Source organism: Pelodiscus sinensis, chromosome 6, assembly GCF_052426305.1.
Source record: "Pelodiscus sinensis isolate ZL-2025 chromosome 6, ASM5242630v1, whole genome shotgun sequence".
NCBI classification, from domain to species: Eukaryota; Metazoa; Chordata; order Testudines; family Trionychidae; genus Pelodiscus; species Pelodiscus sinensis.
In genome coordinates, this window is record NC_143057.1 from 96,777,052 (window position 1) to 96,799,453 (window position 22,402).

At 43.7% G+C, this 22,402-nt stretch overlaps 1 protein-coding gene across 5 annotated transcripts in view; it reads right to left on the reverse strand.

The window, feature by feature from the left end:
- Positions 1–22,402, reverse strand: part of GPBP1 (GC-rich promoter binding protein 1) — a 78,884-nt gene that overhangs the window by 26,352 nt on the left and 30,130 nt on the right. For all 5 annotated transcript variants that reach the window (XM_075932415.2, XM_075932414.2, XM_075932412.2 and 2 more), the window contains 4 exons: positions 18,818–18,937; positions 5,939–6,062; positions 3,143–3,372; positions 2,309–2,375 (listed from right to left, as the gene is read on the reverse strand). In XM_075932415.2, the coding sequence (XP_075788530.1) occupies positions 2,309–2,375; positions 3,143–3,372; positions 5,939–6,062; positions 18,818–18,880 (484 nt within the window). In that variant the 5' untranslated portion in view covers positions 18,881–18,937. The remainder of the gene's footprint in view (positions 1–2,308; positions 2,376–3,142; positions 3,373–5,938; positions 6,063–18,817; positions 18,938–22,402) is intronic.

The window sequence follows — 22,402 nt, forward strand, 5'->3', positions numbered from 1 at the left end:
CTTATTTTAAAATCTTGGCCTGTGTCGCATTCTAAAAGATGTGAAACTGAACAGCTAAAGTAACGAAGAATTAGCAAACGAGCACACTACTGAAGAACAGCGCTCATTTCTCAGGTTTCAGCTTTGCCAACAATAAATCTGTTTCTAAATAGTAGCTTTTATGTATGTTTAACAGAACGTGCTGTTCCTAAAAAAGGCAGACCTTTAAATTACACAAACTTTTATTCTTCAAACAGCAGGCATTTCCTGTATTTGTCAACCTGTTACTGTGAACAATTTTCTGTAGCTCAAACTGTAAGCTGGCAGGCAGTTGGAAATAGTAAAATACAGCTGCTCCCCGAGTTACGACCACCTCCACTTACGACCAGTTGCACTTATGACCAAAGCGGTCGTAAATGCAGATCCAAGTTACGAACGGCGATCCGCACTTACGAACAGCGCGGTTGCCATGTAACTCTATGGGATCTGAGTTACGAACACTTAAGAGTTACGGACGAAATGTTGGTTCGTAACTTGGAGAGCGGCTGTAAAGCACAAATTACAATTCAGTTCTCCTCAGATCAGGCTTCAAAGCCATAAAAATACCCTAAACAGATTACAAGCCCAGTGACTCAAAGTTCTTGTTCCCAGGTACCAGAAGCCTTTCCAACTTTCAGCAAGATACAGAGACATGCAATCTTCCCATAGGCAGCTATCCCTTAGGCCTCTTGCCAGACCTCCATAAAGGAACTTCCCTCTAAAGCTTACTTCAAACATCTCTTCAAAGACCGATCCAGAAGTATTCTTATATAAGATCTCTCACTGGCAGTCACGACACTTAATCAACTGTCCCCTCCTCATCATGTGTCCTGCCTGGAGACCAAATTCTAGCAACCCCCTTGACCAAAAGATGCCTTCTCACCATAAGTGTACAGACAATGCCAGTGCTTACAAATGAGTGTTCTGTTACATAACTGTAGGCAAAAGGCACTTTTTCATAAAGGAAAAGACTACATTTTAATATAGAATCATAGAATTCTAGAACTGGAAGGGACCTCAAAATATCAACAAGTCCAGTCTCCTGCCTTCATGGCAGGACCAAGCAACATCTAGATTAGGGCTGGGCAAAATATGGCCCCAGGAGCCAGAGCCAGCCTGCAGACCACCTTGCCAGGACCCTCAGGCACACAGCTCCCACAGGTTTAAAGTGCAGTCCTATGGATCTCTGCTCTGGAGGAAGGGGGAGGCTGTGTGTGGTCGTCTGACCCCTAGCCCAATCCTCAGCTCCTATTGGCTGGAAACCAGCCAACAGGAGCTGAGAGATAGGCCTGGGGGATGGTGGCAGCACAAGCCTCTTCTCCCTCCTGGAGCTGAGAGTCACATGGACGGAACAGCCTGAAGCTCTAAGTGATCTGGGGTTGCAGCAGGCAGGGAGCTCAGCCTGCCTTGAGGATGCTGGCAAGGAGATGCTTAGGTAAGCACCTCCCAGCCAGAGCCTGCCTCCTCCTACACCCCAACACCCTCCTTCCGGTCACCATCTAAACCCTCTACATCCCCCAGCCCCTCCCAGGTTCCCTTCCACAGGCTCTGTACCCCCTCCTATACCCCTACCCCAGGCCAGAATCCTCTCCCACACCCAAACATCCGCCCAGACCCTGCACCCAAATCCCCTGACCCAGGTCACAACCCTTTCCTTCACCCAAACTCCCTCTCAAACCTCACACCATCTTCTGCACCTAAGTCCCTTACCCCATGCATCCTTCTGTACGCAACCTCCATCCTAGACCCCAAATCTTCACAGAAAATCATGGCCCTTGACCACTTTCCAAAATCTTGGAGTGACCCCTCACCAAAAATCCCTGACAGATGTCTCTTCAACCTGCTCTTAAATATTTCCAGTGATGGAGATTCTACAACCCCGATCCCCCAGGCAATTTAGCCACCCCTGACAGTTCGGAAGTTTTTCCTAATGTCCAACCTAAACTTCCCTTGCTGCAATTGAAGCCCACTGCTTCTTGTGCTATTATCAGAGGCCAAGGAGAACAATTTTTCCTACCCTCTTCCTTGTAACATTCTTTTAGATATTTGAAAATTGCGATCATGTCCCCTCTGTCCTCTCTTTTCTAAACTAAACAAGCCCAGTTCTTTCAGTCTTCCCTCTTAGGTCATGTTTCCTAGACCTGTAATAATTTTTGTTGCTGGTTTAGAGTCCTTTTGACTTCAAAGTAGGTATGTGTTTTGCACAAAATAGTATTGTTATACCCTTAAACACATTCATGCATCTCCAAACCTTTCCTACATTTTCTATCAAACAGGCAAAAGTACTTACCCCACACACCTGCTGCTAAAGATTTATTCTGGTTTGGTTCTCTCACATATTCAGGATTCAAAGAGGGCTGAAAGGAAAGGGATTTTTTTTAATATTGCTTAGTTGGTTCATATTTCAAGACTGATTTGCAGTAAATTTTATATTGGAGAATCACACTAAAATTACTTCAAATGCAAGATCTTTTGTCAAAGGAGATCAGTCCTTAGACAGCACTGAGGATAGGCCCAATTTTGTTTCTAAAACAGAGAAATACTTTTGCTAAATGAAAAGTACTGTTTGCTTCTGGTGCCTAAGACCTCTTCATCATTTCTTCATAATGAGCTTTGCTCACTGCAATCAATCCCATCTTGTGGGGCCATCCAGCAAAGGAGGAGAAAAATGTTGGTCATCCAGAGCAAGAAGGCTCAAATACTCTTACATCCTGCAATTCCCAGGTTTCAAAACTCAAGAGGTGGTTTCCAGCCTGAATTTCTATATGTCAGAAAGACTACTTAGTTATTCTACTCCCAAATTCTGAAAAAGTTGCGTAGACTGTATTGTGTAGTACTCGCCAGGGTAAATTACTGTAAAATATTGTAGAGGAAGATTTGGAACAGACCTAAATCCCAAAACTATCATCTATAAACAAATTAAATGAGTACTAAGCACAATAATAAAAGGAGGCAAGAATAGAAACATGTTCATGGCTAAACCACTAGTACCCTCTTACCTATGGAAAAGGTGATCTCTGTACAAGATGAACTCTGATGAAACCTCAAAGTAGCTTGCATAATGGAGAAAAAGGCACTTGCAAAAACAATGCAACCTTGTTGATTACAATTACAAGTAACTTACAAAATCCTCAGCCTCAAATTGCTTGGGCTCTTCCTTGTCTTCCCTTTTCCCAGTTTCATTGTCAGGTATGTTATTTTCATGCAGAAGTCCTTGGCTTTTTCCAGAGTGGAAAGTGCTGTTTCGAGCGCGGGAAGCTCCACCATGGTATCCTCCCCCTCGATGGTGTACATTTTCTGCCCCATTCCTGCCTTGCGAACGCCAACCATTTTTCTCTTTTCTCCCAAAATGTCCTTAGATTTTTAAATTTAAAAAAGTATAATTACAAGAAGTTTGTAAATAATTATCTTGTAAAATAGATACAGAAAATTAAAAATCATGCACGAGCCAAATAATGTTCTGAGTTCATTCTAGAAATGATAAAAAAAAAAAAACACACTAAGTTAACTCATATAGGCAAGCAGAGCAGGATCTCTACCCTGTACTAAGACAAGCTCAGTTTCAGAGCAAGATGGCTCAAAGGAGTTTGGTCTGACTATTAAATGTTTGCAGGCCCCTAATCTGCTGTAGACTGCAACAGACATGAGCACACACTAGCTTAGTATTAACATTGCTCCTTTTCAAAAGAACAATACAATACATTCAGTGGCTCACCCTTCTAACCAACCAGTTCTCAACTGAAAATTCACAAGCCCTCTCAAGGGGGCCATAGGGCCTCACAGCTGAAACCCAGGATCTGATCCCCAGCACCCTCCACAGGGCTGAAACCAGGAGGCATGTGGATGAATACTGTAGCCCCAAGCCCTAGTTCTCCCCTTGAAGCAAAAGCCCTAAGCCGATTGGCAGAGTTGGGAACGTGGAAAGGCACTGCCTCCTACCTCCAAAAAGGGCAATAAAACAGCAGTCCCAGGGGCAGCTCCATGCCTCCTTACTGGCCAGATCAGAAGCAGGAAACCAGAGCCAGGCAGTGCAGGGAAACTGCTGCTCTGATTGGTGCTCGCAGGAGGCAAAAGCTGTGTTCTCTCGTCTACTGCTGTCCTGAGGTTGAAGCTGCTCCTCAGCTCACAGCCATCTTTATTTCTACAGAGGCAGTTGGTAAGAACCATCCAGGTGTGGAGACCTGACTCCATGGCTAGCAGACCCCACAGGAGAGCCCTTCTCAGTACAGCACCCTTAATAGGCTTCCTCCCTACATTCGGAGTCTTTCCTGCATGCTGAACTACCCCTCCCCATCCACACACAGCCCCTAGCCACTCCCCTGCCTGCACACAGCCCCTAACTGCCCCCTAAGCTGTTTTCAAGTTTTGAGTTAAGCCTCCACCTTTGAGTTATTTTTAGAGAAGCTGGGTGGCCTGGTGAGATGAGTCAGGGGCATGGTTGTCACTCTCTCCCTGAACCCCCGCCAATGTACTGAATCTGTTTGAATCTGCTGGCCCTTCCCCCGCATTGATGTCAAACTATGCCTATGCCCAAGGTTTCCTCCGCCCTCACTGGGCCCTGGAGTTTTTAATAGCCTGTCAAGGGGGACCTCAGAGAAAAAGGTTGAGAACCCTGTCCTAACCAACCCTAGGCTATCTTTCATGCCCTGAAAGAATTGTTCTTGTATCACATACCCCTTGTATGGCCGTCCATTCTCCTGGGGACTAAGCCAGGGGTGAGGAACCTTTTTTGGTTGGGGAATCCCTGTTCCACATCAATGACACAGCCTTTCCCCCCACCCCCAAAAGTGAGAAGGAAAAAAACCTCTCAGACGCGGCCCCAACTGAGAAGCAGGGGGGAGAAGATGCTAAAGCCCTACTCAAGGGGGACTGGAGAGGGCCAGCCAAGGCTCAGGATTTACCCCCAAGGCCAGAATAACTCTTCTGGGGACCAGGCACTAGTAGATTTTTGTGGGGGGTCACCTAGGCTCTGGGACGGAGGTAAATGATTGATTTAGTGTGGAGGAAGGGGCTATCTGGGAGCAGGGTGAAGACAGAGGGTCTGGGCAGGAGGTAGGAACAGGCTGGCATTCGGGGTCTGGGTGGGAGGGGGCACCTACCTGGTACTAGGGATGTAACCTGTTAACTGTTTAACTGACAGCCTGGCCAGGCTAGAGCAGCTTCCTGCCTGCACCACAGCAGGCCCGGCCCAAGTAGCCCCCATCCATGGTAGACTTGGCCCAGCTTGGCCAGAATAGTCCATGGCACAGCGTGCCTGGCTGGGCTGGAGCAGCCCCCTGCACCATGTGCAGGGGTGCCTTTGAGTCCAGCCAAGCCCACCATTCCATGGGACCCTGGTTAAGTGGTTAACACTGGTTAAATGTTACATTTAGTTGGTTAAACAGGAATTTACATCACCATCTGACAGCTCCTAGGGAGACAGGAGAGATGGACAGATGACTCTGTGCACCCCTGTGCTTGCAAATACAAACCCCTTCCCTCCCACTGGTCACCATTTCTGGCCAATGGAAACAACAGGGATGGAGCCTGCAAGTGAGCACAAGGACAGAGCTTCCCCTCCACTGCCATTCCCCCAGCCGAGGGAGAGAAACAACACAGAGGCACTTCTTCCCCCCAACAGGCAGAGCCTGTGGGTCTGATGTGGCCCACAGATTGCTTTGATCCAGCCCACAAGGCTTGAGGCTCCCCCACCCAGTAGCAGGAGACGGCGGTTATGCTCCAGCCACACAGGAAGGTACCAAAGCTCAGCTGTGGACCTTAAGTTCCCCATTCCTGGATTAAGCCTTGTAACAATATGCAAACACTAAATGCTTTACTAAGAAAGGAGAGAATGTGCACAGGTAAAAACAGTATAAGCTTGTTTCATAGAGCTTTAAACAAAAAGCACTGAATAAGTGGTTCTTGAGAAACAAAATTGTACCTCCATTAGGACGCCCAATACTAGGATCAAACCCATCTGAAGAGTTGTGTCGTCTGCGGTTTGCTTCATAACGATTCTCTGTCCATGATAAATTTTCAGAATGCTTTTCAAAATTCAGTGATGACTGGAAATGAGCACAAATAATAGATTAGTGCTTGCAGCACTCATTTAAATTAACATAAGAAGGTCCATCTAGCCTAGTATATTGTCTTCTGACAGTGGTCAATGACAGGTGCTTCAGAGGGAATGAACATAAGTAATCGTCAAGTGATCCATCCCCTGTTGTCCATTCCCAACTTCTGGCAAACAAAGGCTGGGGACACCATCCCTGCCCAGCCCAGCTAATCATCATTGACCCTGCATAAACTTATCCTGCTCTTTTTTGAACCCTGTTATAATCTTGACCATCAGAATATCCTCTGGGAAGGAGTTCCATAGGTTGACTGAGAGTTATGCAAAGATATACTTTGTTTTAAACCTGCTGCCTATGAATTTCAGTTGGTGACCCCTTGTGATCTTGGAATTATCATAGATAGTTCTCTGAAAACGTCCATGCAGTGTGCAGCAGCAGTCAAAAAAGCAAACAGGATGCTAGGAATTATTAAAAAAGGGATATAAATTAAGACGAAGAAGATCCTACTGCCCCTATATAAAACTATAGTACACCCACATCCTGAATACTGCGTACAGATGTGGTCTCCTCACCTCAAAAAAGATTTTTTGGCATTAGAAAAGGTTCAGAAAAGAGCCACTAAAATGACTAGGGATTTGGAAGGGGTCCCATATGAGGAAAGGCTAAAGAGACTGGGACTTTTCAGTTTAGAAAAGAGAAGACTGAAGGGGGATATGATAGAGGTATATAAAATCATGAGTGGTGTGGAAAGGGTGAATAAAGAAAAGTTATTTACTTGTTCCCATAATACAAGAACTAGGGGACACCAAATGAAATTAATGGGTAGCAGGTTTAAAACTAATTAAAAAAGTTCTTCACACCTGTGGAACTCCTTGCCAGAAGAGTCTGTGAAGGCTAGGACTATAACAGAGTTTAAAAAAGAGCTACATAAATTCATGGAGGTTAGGTTCATAAAAGGCTATTAGCCAGGAGGTAAGGAATTGTGTCCCTGGCCTCTGTTTGTCAAAGGCTGGAGAAGGATGGCAGGAGACAAATTGCTTGATCATTTTCTTCGGTCCACCCCCTCTGGGGCACCTGGCACTGTCCACTGTCGGCAGACAGGATACTGGACTAGATGGACCTTTGGTCTGATCCGGTATGGTCATTCTTATGTGTTATGTGAAGAAGTAAATACTCACTTCCTTCTTGCACACTAGTCATGATTTTATAGACCTCTATCATATCCTCCCCATTAGTTACCTCTTTTCCAAGATGAAAAGCCCAAGTCTTAATCTTTCCTCAAACGTAAACAGCTCCATACCCCTAATCATTTTTGCTGCACCTTTCTGTATCTTTTCCAATTCCAATATATGTTTCTAAGATGGGGAGACCACATTTGCATACATATCTATCAATTTACTAAGGATTCCTAGCATTAATTTTTTAGCCGCTACACAGTGACTGGATGTTTTCAGAGAACGATCCACAATGACTCCAAGACTTTTCACTAGAGTTGTAACACCTAATTTAAATCTCATAATTTTATATATATAATTTGGGATGTTTTCCAATGTACATTAATTTTGCATTTATTTACATTGAATTTAAGCTGCCATTTTGTTTCTTAGTCACCCAATTTTATGAGAAAGAAAACAGAATAGTTTACTGAAAACAGAATAGTTTACTGGGATCCAATAAAACAAGCACTTTCGGTTATGAGAAACAATAAAACTTATGGGTAAGTTGACAACTGGAAGTTTCTTTAACACTGTTCATGATAGCCCATGTATTGTGGCAAATCCCAGAATTTTTTTTTTGTTCTCACTTTTAATTTTTTTTTTTTTTCATTCCAGTGAGGGGCACTGCTTTAAACTAAGAAAACTATTGAAGTAACTCAAACAGATGCTTTTATTAACACATTTCAGAAAATTGTCATATCTGTCATATGAGTAAGTAGGAAATCTTACTAAGTTTAAGCATCTGTGGGGTACATTGTATTAAGTGAATGATTTATGTATTATTGTGGGCCAGGATTAGGAATGTTAAATATTGTTTAATTGAATAGTCAATTAACCTCGTGAATTCTTATCAACTATCCTATAATACCCAGGCAGCTGTTGTCGGGGAGGGGAGGGGGGGAGTCTATAGCATTAGCCTATAAGCTTTTGCTCATCAGTTAATCAGCTAGTTGACTATTCTATTACCTCCTTAACCAGGATTGTATCTAAAAGGGTGGGAGGGAGGAAAAATTGTTCTCCTCTGCTGAAACTGACGAGCGGCGGACTTGGGGAAGCTGCAGAGCAGCTGGGATGCTGCCAGGTTGGTCCCACAGCGCTGACCCTCACCCCCCCTGCTCAGCGATAACTATAGTACTGCAGTCTGAGAGTCAGTGGGGAGCCCACTCTCCTCCCGGAAACTCTCGGCGGTGGCGCGGGGCTTCCCCCGCCTTCCTGCAAAACAGCAGAGGGTCACCTCTCACCCCGCTGTTCCCCACCACCTGGCCGGTCGCAGTGCAGGTCGCGGCCAGGGGGTCCAGTGCGGGTATAATCCCCTTCCCCTTTGCTCCCCTTCCCTTTCCCAGCCGGGAGCGCCCATGGGCCTCACAGCAGCTTCAATTATCCAGCTGGCCGGAGCACTTCTGGGTTCCAGTTGCTGCCGGACTATCGGGAGTGCCAGACCACTGGATGCCAGACAACTGGAGTTTTACTGTACATTGCAGCCTTTTGAGAAAAGCAAAACACAGACATTTGCCTGTTTATGTATTCTGGCTTGCTAGGGATGTTAAAAGTTTGCTCAAGGATTGTGCAGCCTGGAAAAATCTGGGTCAAGACAAGTGGGTCTGTGCCCAAAAGTGCTAACATCTGAGACAGAAGCCTACAAGAGGGAAACCTTGTAGGCTTGGATTGACCCTTAAGGGAGAATATGGCTCAAGGCAACCGAAATTGTGACAACTCATGTCTCAGCAGAAGGAGTAGAAGCCCTGCAAATCTGAAGATATATCTCATTTTTGCTGATATGATGTTGATACAAATTTTTTTTCTATCTAGAATCCTGAAAATTTACAGATAGCCACTTTACATCCAAAGGTATCCACATCTGTGGATGTCAATGCATATGTCCATGACTCATTTTTGCAGATATAGATGTGAATATAGATTTTGTATACTTAGAGCCCTGTGCAGATACATTACACTATTTATCTTTGCTACTACTTCTATCTAGCTATATTGCGGCTTTGACTGGCTGACTTAACGTGATAGCACTTTGCTAACATGGCCTCCTAAAGGTAAAGGCCTTTTTTTAAAAAAAAAATTAAAATGTTGAACTATTCAGAAACAGCAAAAAAGGAGCCATAAATATTGATTTATATTCCCTCTTCACCAGGGCTCGACAAATCAGTGCATCTACTCGCCCGGGGCGAGTAGATTTCAGCCAATTGCTCCATTCACCGGTGGTGCGCACATGCGCAGTGCAGGGCTGGCGAGTAGATTTCGCTGTAGTTTGTCAAGCCCTGCTCTTCACATTTCAATGGTTTAATCCATCATCTGTGTGGACATAAAACTTTTCTTTGACCCTAACAGACTATAGCTGCAGCATTGAGGCTGGGCAGGTATACACTTTTCACAATAAAAATGAGGCGAGAGAGAAGTTACTTAGAAAGTCAGGTTAAGCAACATTTGTGTGCATTTTTAAACATGTTATGGAAACAACCCAAAACCCACTTAATGACGACTGGTTTTCCATACATTGTTAATGCCATGTTTTAAAAGTTTAGTGCCTACGCAGAGTGCACGGTCAAATTATAGGTTTTTAATTTTCCTCACACATTCACCACAAGACATTATTTCTGATAAAATTATAGAAAGTGGTAGAGTGACATCTCAGGGGCGTATAGAAATGTCAGTGAGGAAATTCAGAAGTTAATTCTATTCAGTGTTAGACACTGGAAGAGCGAGACCCAGAAAGTAGCAGCAGTGTTTTTAAAATAAATGTTAATGACAGTCTACTGAGTTACAATGAAAGAGACAAAACATCCAACTCTGAATACAAGGGAAGCAGTTAAATTACTCTTTATAACTTCCTACACATGGCAATCTTGGATTGAATTTAGTCTAACATCACAGCCACTTACTCCTTCATGGAAAGATATTATCAAGAGAACTGGCAGAATTTTTAATTTCTCTACAAGCTTCAGATCGTTTAGGAAAAGTGGAACTAATCTTCCTATATCTCCTGGGAGGAAAAAAAGAGTGGGGAAAGAAAGAAGGGTGAAGCCATGATTTGTGATTTTAAGGTAGGGAAGCTCTACTAAAACTTCCCTTCCTCATTTGAGAGGAGACAATCTGATTAGTATGATTCTAAGAGCTCAGTGCAACCAAAGTTGATGTTCTTGCCTAAAAAGTGATCCAACTCCCAGAGGAGGAGGCCTGAGAGCCTGTGGAGTGCAGAGTAAACTGTCTAAGGAGACGGAGCATTCACAATCCGGAGTATTCATGTGACTTAGCTTTGTGTGTGTACAACCAAAGGGATTCAAGAGCTACATGAGGATATCTGGAAAACTTCAAGGGTAAAATCCTGACCTTAGAATTCCATTTAACATAACGGACTCCACTACTAGAACTCCCCCTCTGGCTGAACACTGCCCAGTAATTATGAAAAAATTCCCCCAAAAAGGCAATATTTCCTACACACCAAAGATTATTATTGGTTTTAATCAGTGTCTGGAGTCTGAATAATATATCATTTGAGAGCTTATTTAAATGTACATTTAGGTAAGACCTGATGTGGAACTTTCACCTGATACCATAAGCCTGAAAAAAGTAGTGCAACAATGGTACCCAAAATGATTCCACAGTTCCAGAAACAGTACAATGACTTTGGCTAGAGAGCTTACTCTAAGTTAATTTTAACACCCGAATGTGGTAAGTACTCGTCAAAGATACCAAATGACCAAAGATTATTATTAGTTTTATACAGGCAGGCTCCCCACCCCCACCCCAGACGTGATGAAATTATTTAACATGTGGCAAAAATCTAGCCACAAAAAAGGACAAGTCACTGGCCAAACTCTCTCCATGAAGAGCATGTTAAAACAGCATTTTGGCAAACAAAGACGTGACTGTCTCTGCAGATAGGTAAAACAGATACTGGATCACTGTTGTAACGTGGATGGAAAAATGAGGATTAACTACTTCCTATAGTCAAGGAACTAATGGCATCTGAGCTTCTACAAGATCTTTTTTGTGCCTGTACCAATAGGGGTCATTGCACATTGTCTGTAGTCTGAATAATCTTCCCTACACATGGTTGTGTACATGCAATGGGAGTGAAAAAAAAACAGTAAATCACATACATTAAACCTTCCTGCATGCCTAGCTCTCTCAAATTCAGATCCTAAATTGCTAAGATTTAAAGAGTCTTAAAATAACTAATCAAGAGTCATGACCAAGTTTTGAAGTTCGGAGTTTTTCTAAGAGAATTTCAAATTCAAACCTGGAACTCCCCATCACCACCTATAATGCTTCCTCTTTTTTTTCCTTAAAATGCTCCCTCAAAACAAACTTCAAGCTTGCATGGAAAAAGTTAATTTCAATCAAACCAATGTTAATTAAATAAAAACTCTTTTTGAAACCAGCTAGATGCGTTCATTCACCTTCCACATAACCATACACTTACACTGTATACTGTATTAATCAAGCTATTCCCCAGAATCAACTCTCAATTAAATGTAGTATCTGATAGCACTGTGGCAAAAAAAAAAAAAAAAAAAAAAAACCACACCCACACCCCCCACCACCCCCCCCCCCCCACACACAACCACCTTGAAAATCCAAATCGAGTGTAATCTATGCAAAGATGTCACAAGCCTGCAGAAAGATTGAAAAAAAAAAATAGCTCTGAAATGTAATACCCATTGAGATGGATGTTGGCTTATCGGTTAATCATGTAGTCGTCTACACGCCAACATCCCTATAATGTACATGAGATTCACAAATCTCTAACCAATTTATTCAATGGACAGTAACTCTCATATCAACCAAATTCTATTGACAATCTGATCTGAAGACAGAGTAAATATAAACTCAGTAGGTTTCTCCAAATAGCTCAAAAGTTCCTTTAATTAATTCTTCAGTAAGTTTTAACAATAAACGCTCTCAACTTGTTAAATATTAATGTTCCATTTATTTAAAACAGACTGTCAGCTCCATATAATGAAGTTAAGCTATAAATGAGTTTAGAATTTATATCCAAGTTCAAATTATATAAAGTATCACATTTGCTGAAGTTAATTTGTGCACATAAAAAGTCAGACAGTTCACATTTTCACCACATGATGGAGCTAATACTCTGTCAAGCCTGTGTTGGAAAGGAAAGTAACAGTTTTGCAATCAGGATTGCTTGTTAATATTTGAAAACTGAGGAATTACCTGACATTCCATTCTTCTAGCAAAGAGAAACAAAACTGATATTCAAGAACATGGGAGATGAAAGCTTGCTGCTCTATACAAAGTAATAGGATAGTCTCGCAAAAGCCATTAAAAGTTTATCAGAATAGGTACAAAAAATTCTCTACTGTGCTTGTTTGTATTTTGGGAGGAGGTTGGAAGGATGAGACAACAGCCTATCAAAAAGGAACTTCCAGGAATAGGTCAAGTCACATTTAGCTTGGCTAGAACATGGAATTCAGACAATGTTCACAAAACCCTTATTTCTTGGTGTTGGGTTCTCAGTGCTAAATGCATTTTGTATTAGTGCCTAGGTTAGTTATTAAGTGAAGAGGTTTAATGACAATGATGTATTAGCTAGAAAAAGTACTGTCAAAAGATATATGTAAGAAGCTGACAGGAGCTGCAGACAGGGGAGTTTGAGAGGGACCGCAAGAGATCCCGTCGCTGAACAGGCTACTTGGTGAGAGTATTCACTTTTGGTGTGAGTTTGCTCGAGTGTTTGAATTTTGTTTGTTTGTTGAATTCTGAATCTGATTTCAGGTGACTGAAGTTTCAGTTTCAGCTGCTGTGGCAGTTGGGACTGAGTGCCTGACCCTTTGTTCCCTCAATTGCTCTCTTGATTGCATCTGGTCAGCCTTCCCCGTGTGACTCATGAGGGGGCAGGCTTGGCCTAGGCAAGCAGGCTTTAAAAGCCAGAGCGACCAGGGAGCAAAGCGGACAGGAGCTGCAGACAGGGGAGTTTGAGACGGGGTTTGACAGAGAGAAGCCTACGATGGACAGGAAGACCCGCAACACCTGTGCCAGCACTGCTTCTGTCTCTTCCACTGGCACCTGTAGCCAGACAGAGCACCTGAGCATGGATGCCTCTACCCAGATCCTGGTGTGGTTTTGCAGGGACTGTGGATTGCAATTCCCACTTATTGATATCCAGACTGGGGAGATCATCCAACGCGAAAGGTGCCTGCTGGTGGAATCTTTCAGGCAGCAAGTGGCAGAGTTACAGGAGGAGGTGGCTAGGTTGAGGAGCACCCGCATCCATGAGAAATTCCTGGACCGTGCTCATGAGGAGACAGCTGAGGTAGCTGTTCTAGTACACAAGACTGGGGACACACCACTGGTGGAGGAAACAGCTCAGGGTGGACAGTGGCAGCTGGTTACTTCTGGCAGCAGTGACTGCTCCACCCCTGCTCCGAACCTCCCGCCGTGGTACTAGGAAACTGTTATGCTTATCTCCTGTATAAAGAAGAGCAATCACCCCCTACACTGGAGGAAGAGAAGCCCCGTACTCCCAAGGCTGGGAGGTCTGCTGCCACCACTGCGAATAGGAAACATAGGGTAGTGGTGGTTGGAGACTCTCTTCTCAGGGAGACGGAGTAACCCATCTGTCGCCATGACATTTCATCTCGGGAGGTATGCTGTCTGCCGGGGGCCCGTATCTGAGATGTTACAGAGGCACTGTTGAGGATTATCCGGCCCTCTGACTACTACCCCATGCTACGCATCCATGTGGGAACTACTGTGAGGTGTGACACTGAGTGGATCAAGAATGACTACAGGGCTCTGGGGGTACAGGTGAAGGAATTTGGATCGCAGATGGTATTCTCTTCAATCCTTCCTGTCGAAGGTAGGGGCTCAGGCAGAGACAGGTGCATTCTGGAGGTGAATGCCTGGCTGCGAAGATGGCATCACCAGGAGGGCTTTGGCTTCCTCGACCATGGGATGCTATTCCAGAAAGGAGGGTCAGGGCAAAACTGGGAGGCAAGGTCAAAACATGATCTTAGATGCCTATATACAAATGCAAGAAGTATGGGAAATAAGCAGGAAGAACTGGAAGTGCTAATAAATACAATTATGATATTGTTGGTATCACAGAAACTTGGTGGGATAATACACGATTGGAATGTTTGTATGGAAGGGTATAGCTTGCTCAGGAAGGACAGACAGGGAAAAAAGGGAAGAGGTGTTGCCTTATACATTAAAAATAAACACACTTGGAGTGAGGTGGAGATGGACATAGGAGATGGAAGTGTTGAAAGTCTCTGGGTTAGGCTAAAAGGGATTAAAAACAAAGGTGATGTCATGCTAGGAGTCTACTACAGGCCACCTACCCAGGTGGAAGAAGTGGATGAGGCTTTTTTTAAACAACTAACAATCATCCGAAGCCCAAGATTTGGTGGTGATGGGGGACTTCAACTACCCAGATATATGTTGGGAAAATAACACTGCAGAGCACAGACTATCCAATAAGTTCTTGGACTGCATTGGAGACAACTTTTTATTTCACAAGGTTGAAAAAACTACCGGGGGGGAGCTGTTCTAGATTTGATCCTAACAAATAGGGAGGAACTAGTTGAGAATTTGAAAATGGAAGGCAACTTGGGTGAAAGTGATCATGAAATCATAGAGTTCACAATTCTAAGGAAGAGTAGAAGGGAGAACACCGAAATAGAGACAATGGATTTCAAGAAGGCGGATTTTGGTAAGCTCAGAGAGCTGATAGGTAAGGTTCCATGGGAATCGAGACTGAGGGGGAAAAACAACTGAAGAGAGTTGGCAGTTTTTCAAAGGGACATTGTTAAGGGCCCAAAAGCAAACTATTCCAATGTGTCAGAAAGATAGAAAATACGGCATAAGACCACCTTGACTTAACCACAAGATCTTGCATGATCTAAAAATAAAAAAGGAGTCTCATAAAAAAATGGAAAGTAGGACAAATTACAAAGGATGAATATAGGCAAACAGCACAGGAATGCAGGGGCAAGATTAGAAAGGCAAAGGCACAGAATGACCTCAAACTAGCTACGGGAATAAAGGGAAACAAGACGACTTTATAAATACATTAGAAGCAAAAGGAAGACCAAGGAGAGGGTAGGCCCACTGGTCAGTGGAGGAGGGAGAAACAGTAACAGGAAACTTGGAAATGGCAGAGATGCTCAATGACTTCTTTGTTTCGGTCTTCACCGAGAAGTCTATAAGAACGCCTAACAGTGAATGCTAGTGGGAAGGGGGTAGGTTTAGAAGGTAAAATAAAAAAAGAACAAGTCAAAAATCACTTAGAAAAGTTATATGCCTGCAAGTCACCAGGGCCTGATAGAATGCAACCTAGAATACACTCAAGGAGCTGATAGAGGAGGTATCTGAGCCTCTACCTATCATCTTTGGAAAATCATGGGAGACAGGAGAGATTCTAGAGGACTGGAAAAGGGCAAATATAGTGTTCATTTATAAAAAGGGAAATAAGAACAACCCAGGAAACTACAGACCAGTTAGTTTAACTTCTGTGCCAGGGAAGATAATGGAGAAAGTAATTAAAGAAATGATCTGTAAACACTTGGAAAGTGGCAAGATGATAGGGAACAGCTAGCATGGATTTGTAAAGAACAAATCATGTCAAACCAATCTGATAGCTTTCTTTAATAGGATAACGAGTCTTGTGGATAAGGGAGAAGCAGTGGTCGTGGTATACTTAGACTTTAGTAAGGCGTTTGATATGGTCTTGCATGGCATTCTTATCAATAAACTAGGTAAATACAACTTAGATGGGGCTACTATAAGATGGGTGCATAACTGGCTGGATAACCGTACTCAGAGAGTAGTTACTAATGGTTCACAATCCTGCTGGAAAGGCATAACAAGTGGGGTTCCGCAGGGGTCTGTTTTGGGACCGGCTCTTTCAGTATCTTAATCAACGATTTAGATATTGGTATAGAAAGTACGATTATTAAGTTTGCAGATAAACCCAAGCTGGGAGGGGTTGCGACTAATCTGGAGGATAGGGTCATACTTCAAAATGACCTGGACAAATTGGAGAAATGGTCTGAGGTAAACAGGATGAAGTTTAGTAAAGACAAATGCAAAGTGCTCCACTTAGGAAGGAACAATCAGTTTCATACATACAGAATGGGAAGCGACTGTCTGGGAAGGAGTACGGAACAAAAGGATGTAGGGGATATAGTGAAACACAAACTGAATATGAGTCAGCAGCGTGATGCTGTTGCAAAGAAAGCAAACATGATTCTGGGATGCATTGACAGGTGTGTTGTGAGCAAGACACAAGAAGTCATTCTTCCGCTCTACTCTGTGCTGGTCAGGCCTCAGTTGGAGTATTGTGTCCGGTTCTGGGCACCGCATTTCAAGAAAGATGTGGAGAAATTGGAGAGGGTCCAGAGAAGAGCAACAAGAATGATTAAAAGTCTAGAGAACATGACCTATGAGGGAAGACTGAAGAAATTAGGTTTGTTTAGTTTAGAAAAGAGAAGACTGAGGGGGACATGACAGCAGTTTTCAGATATCTAAAAGGGTGTCACAAGGAGGAGGGAGAAAACTTGTTCATCTTGGCCTCTGAGGATAGAACAAGAAGCAAAGGGCTTAAACTGCAGCAAGGGAGGTTTAGGTTGGACATTAGGAAAAAATTCCTAACTGTCAGGGTAGTCAGACACTGGAATAAATTGCCCAGGGAGGTTGTGGAATCTCCATCTCTGGAGATATTTAAGAGGAGGTTAGATAAATGTCTATCAGGGATGGTCTAGACCAGTGGTCCCCAACCATTTGGGGTTGCCGGGCGCCGGGGGGGCGTGGCCGTTCGCCTGCCGGGCGGGGCCCCCCCCATAGCCGCATTCCGGGGGCCGGCACTAGCGCTCTCTCCTCCCCCCCCCCCCCCAAGCGCCACGCGCCCGGGGCCGGCACTAGCGCTCTCCCCCCCCCCCCCCCAAGCGCCGCACACCTGGGGCCAGGCCAGCCCTGAGCACTTGGCAGGCGCTGCCATGGCGCCCGCGGTCACCGTGTTGGGGACCACGGGTCTAGACAGTATTTGGTCCTGCCATAAGGGGAGGGGACTGGACTCGACCTCTCGAGGTCCCTTCCAGTCCTAATATTCTATGATTCTTCAACAAGTTTGAACAGAACACATGCTAAACCAGAGGTGGACAAACATTTTGGCCTGAGAACTATATATTGGTATGCAAATTGTATGGAGGACCATGAACGCTTGCGAAATTGGGGGGTGGTCAGAATGCAAGATGGGTCAGGGCTATAGCTTGGGGCGACAGCTCTAGTGTGGAACCAGAGATGAGGGCTTTGGGGTGCAGGAGGGATGCTCTGAACTGTGGCCAAAAGGTGGGAAGGAGATTAGGGTTGGGGCTATGGGGAGGTCCTGGGGTACAGGGTCCCAGTGACACTTCAAGCAGTTCCCAGAAACAACCACATTCCCTCCCCACCCCACAGACAATGCTCCTATGCAGAGGTGCAGACAGGCAGATCTGCACACTGTCCTTTCCGCAGGTACTGCCCCCCTACAGCTCCCACTGGCCACAATTCCCAGTCAAAGGGAGCAGCACAGCCAGCGCTAGGGCCAGGGGCAGCTGGGCAGAGTGCTCTGGATGCCTCCTATCCCACTCAATGGGAGCTCAAGAACAGGAATAAAAAATATCCGCCGGGCCTCACCCCTGCTCTAAACATATCTTGTTTAAGTGATCACATTTATAGCACTAGATAGGGATTTTGAAGCTTGCAAGTATCTATCAGGATTTTTTTTGAAGCCCAGGGCATTTGAATTCCAGAGGATCTTTTTTCTCTTATAGTTTTTATAATCCTAATTAAAAATAAACTGATAATAGGATCTTGAAGATGCTGAAATTTAAAGGACCTTGACACTGTAGCTCACCAAAAAGTATCAGAGAGGAGTTCGTCTGCCATATAAAAAACCTAAATAAAGATCTTGTTTATAAAAGCAATAAGATGATGAGAGCTGTTAATATCGAGAATCACCAGAAAAAAACAAAACACTGTACCTCTTTCTAATCTGTACTTTTGGTTTCAAACGAAGATCTACCCTAGTGACTGCTCTTCCTAGGTGGCTGCTTATAAGGAAACCAGGAAGTTGGGATCAGACGTGGATGTGGTTATGTTTAGACAAATAACCCTTCCTCTTCCTAAATTATGTTCTCATCTTAAACCAGGGCTGAACAATACTTAAAAACAAAGATGCTTAAATAAAAGCTGCAAGGTCCACTGAATACATTCCACCTTCCTACTTTTTTTAAAAAATTTAACGACTTTACAATGGGGGAACCTGAAATCACAATATCACTGGGCAGCTGTCAATGTTATGAACAAAAGCTCAGATATAAAAGGCTGAACACTGGGAAATGAAATCAGTGATGCCAGAAACCTGGCTTTCACTGGAAGTTGCTACTTCATAATGACAAAATAAGTACACCAATGGAGGGGGCTAAAAATCTCTTTTCAAGTATCACAGGCTATTTTTTTTAATTTCTCTAGGACATCCTTGCATATTCAGAATGACTCCAGAAAAGGTACCTTGGTTGATGATGGCGGAGTAGGAAAATTAAGCCAGGCTGGAGCAAAGTCATGCTGCGCCATTTAGGTCCAGTCTCTCCAAATCAGTGAAACAAGGCTTCAGCACCTCATGGCAAGTCCCTGGCATTTGGAAAAGAAAGTGGATACATTTTACACTTGTATCTTAATAGCAGGACACATAATTGTGTCTTATTTCCAACCATGCCTAGATTTTCTGATATTACTTCCAGGAACAAATCTGCTCCCACCCTGTAATATCAGAGTTCCTCATACATTACTGACTACCCTCAGCATCTGTGAAGTAGGTTGGTATTATTTACAACTACGGAACAAGACACAGACTAAGTGACTTTTGCAAGATTTCACAAGAAATCTGTAGCAGAGTCAGCTCCTACATCCCAGGTCAAGACCATACTTAGTCTTAAAGAATTTTTAAAATCCGAATACCTACAGTTAGGCCTCTAAACCAATATTATAAATAAATAATAAAGCACTGTAAAACTCAAAAATTCAGTTGTGTTGATGTACCCTCCAGACGTCTCTCAAGTACCCCTAGGGTACATGTACACTGGTTGAGAAACACTTATCTAGACCATCCCTGATAGCATAACCTGCTCTTAACTCCAGAGATGGAGATTCCACAGTCTCCCTATGCAATTTATTCCAGCATTTAACCTCCGTAACAGTTAGGACGTTTTTCCTCATGTCCAACCTAACCTCCCTTGCTGCAGTTTAAGCCCATTGCTTCTTGTCCCATCATCAGAGGCCAAGGAGAACAATTTTTCTCCCTCCTCCTTGTGACACCCTTTTAGGTATCTGAAAACTGCTATCATATCCCCTCCTAGTCTTCTCCTTCATAAACTAAACAAGCCCAATGATTTCAGTCTTCCCTTATAGCTCATATTCTCTAGACCTTTAACCATTCTTATTACTCTTCTCTGGACCTTATCCAATTTCTCCACACCTTTCTTGAAATGTGGTGCTCAGAACTGGACACAACACTCCAATTAAGGCCTAATCAGCACAGGAGAGAGAGGAAGAATGACTTTTTGTGTCTTGCTCACAACACTCCTATTAATGCATCCCAGAATCATTTTGCCCCCCCCCCTTTTTTTTTTAAACACAAGTGTCGCACTGTTGGCTCATATTTAGCTTGTGGTCCACTATGACACCTAGATCCCTTTCTGCAGTACTCCTTCCTAGACAGTGGCTTCCCATTCTTTATGTGTGAAACTGATTGTTCTTCTTAAGTGCAGTACTTTACATTTTTCCTTATTAAACTTCAGCCTATTTACCTCAGACCATTTCTCCAGTTTTTCCAGATCATTTTGAATTATGACTCTATCCTAAAGCAGTTGCAACTCCTCCCAGCTTGGTAACATCGACAAACTTAATAAGTGTACTCTCTATGCCAATATCTAAATCACTGATGAAGATATTGAACAGAACTGGTCCCAAAACAGACCCCTGCAGAATCCCACTAGACCAGGGTTTCTCAAATAGTGCTCCACAGAGCCCCAGGGCTCCGCGAGACATCTCCAGGGGCTCTGCAAGGTTGACAAACTGGAAACATCGATAGGTACAACACATACAATCAGTGGACCGCTGCATAAATTTTCATGCATGTAAAAGGCTCCATAGCCCAAAGAGTTTGAGAACTGTTGCACTACACTATTACAGAATAACCTTCCCATATGGGAAGTTTTTCTCTAATACCAGACTATTAGTAGTTGGCTTATGCTCTGAAACAAGAGGTTTTTCATCCATTCTTGAAAAATCATGCCATTTTATGTGATCGCAGATGCTCATACCTATAAGTGTACAAGGCTTTTTTTAATCCCGCTAAACCAGTGTTGCTTAAACTTTGAGGCCACGAAACACCAGTCCCCCCACTGGCCCCAGGCTCCACAAGGCATTTCAGTCTTTGAAAGGTACAAGAACCTCTACTGGGGAGCCGGGCAGGGTCTTGCTATATTTCAAAGCAGACGCTCCCCTATCAACTAATTGAATAGGGGATGGACATTCCATCGACTATTTTAATAATCTAATTTTAACATCCCTAGGCTCAGCAGGACCACAGATGTTGCTGGACCAGAGTGTCCTGATCAAGGGCCAGAGACAGGAGGCATGCAGGGGCTAGGAACCAGCCCTGCTGAGGGAGTCCAGCTGCGCCAGCAGTAGAGCACCCACGACAGTGGGGCCAGGAGCCCTGTCAGTAGGCCAATGGGCTGCTGCTGCAAGGCTAAGAACCCCGACAGCAGGGCCAGTGCTATCACAGTAGAACTGGCGGGGCCAGAACCCCCGAAACTGAACCGTAGTCTGCCACAACAGGGCCAGGAGCCCTGGTGGCAGGACCACGGCTGGTGTGGCTGGTACTGCTACAGCAGCGTTGAGAGCTCTAGAGGTAGGACTGAGCTGCCAGGGCAGAGGGCTGATGGCAGATGGAGAGCCAGTGGGAAGCCAGGCCTGAAGCGGAGCCAGGTTGAGTGGGAGGGGACAGTGGTAGCAGGGCCAGAAGTGACCTGCCCTAGTCTGGCAAAATCCTTCATTCAGGACCACTCAGGTCCTGAGGGTGCTCGATCAGGGAAGGCCAAAACTATTAGAAAAAAAGTATGTACTGCCCAGTGTAGCAGGCTGACAGCACCTTCAGTGGCAGGGCAGAGGACATTTAAAGAGAAACCACAGCAGAATTAGGACAAGGGTAATTAAAGATGGGAAAAAAATTCCACCCTCAAACACGAGGAGTCCTATGACACCTCAAAAACTAACAAAGGTATTTGGGCATAAGATTTACATCACATTATACTTTGCAAACAACTAAACATCAAGAAAACACCAGACAAGGTAGCATACTATCTAGAATATGGTGAGTAACTGAACTTCAACAACAAATGGGATAGAATGACAATATGCTAACATCTTGGTTTAACCAAGTTAACAAGCACACGTCATGGGAAAGGAACTAAGGGTACTTTACAGCACTATTTCAGGATTCTTTCTGCATCCCGAAATAGTGCTCCCTGTATCTTGACAATGTGCCCGTTATTTCAAAATGTAATCAAATTAACAGGTGAGCTATTCCGACATCAGTAAACTTTGTTCCACAAGGATTAAGGGACCTGTTGGAATAGTGGTCTATTTCAAAACTTGGCATTGTGCAGACAGCGCCAAATTTTGAAACAGACCATCTTGAAGTAAGCTCGAAATAAGGTATGCAATTTGCATAGCTCAAATTGCATAGCTTATTTTGAGCTAGCGCCGCAGTGTAGACGCTTTAGTTAATTGAGATTTTATGTCATTGTATGTATGTTATGTTGGAAATTTACACAGAAAAAGTTAATGAATCGTGCTTGAATATTCAAGTGAATGAACAAATGCATATTTGAGTTCTCACTGTTCGATACAGTAACAGCATATTAATTTTCATGTTAAAAACAGAATTTAGAGCATATTATTCTTTGAATTTTAAAACTAGCATCCACAAACTATTGAATTCTATACCATTATGGGTATAGAACAATTATTCTGGGAGAATGTAATCAAGGTATGTTACGGGGAAATAGGCAAATGGTGGTAGAGGAGAGG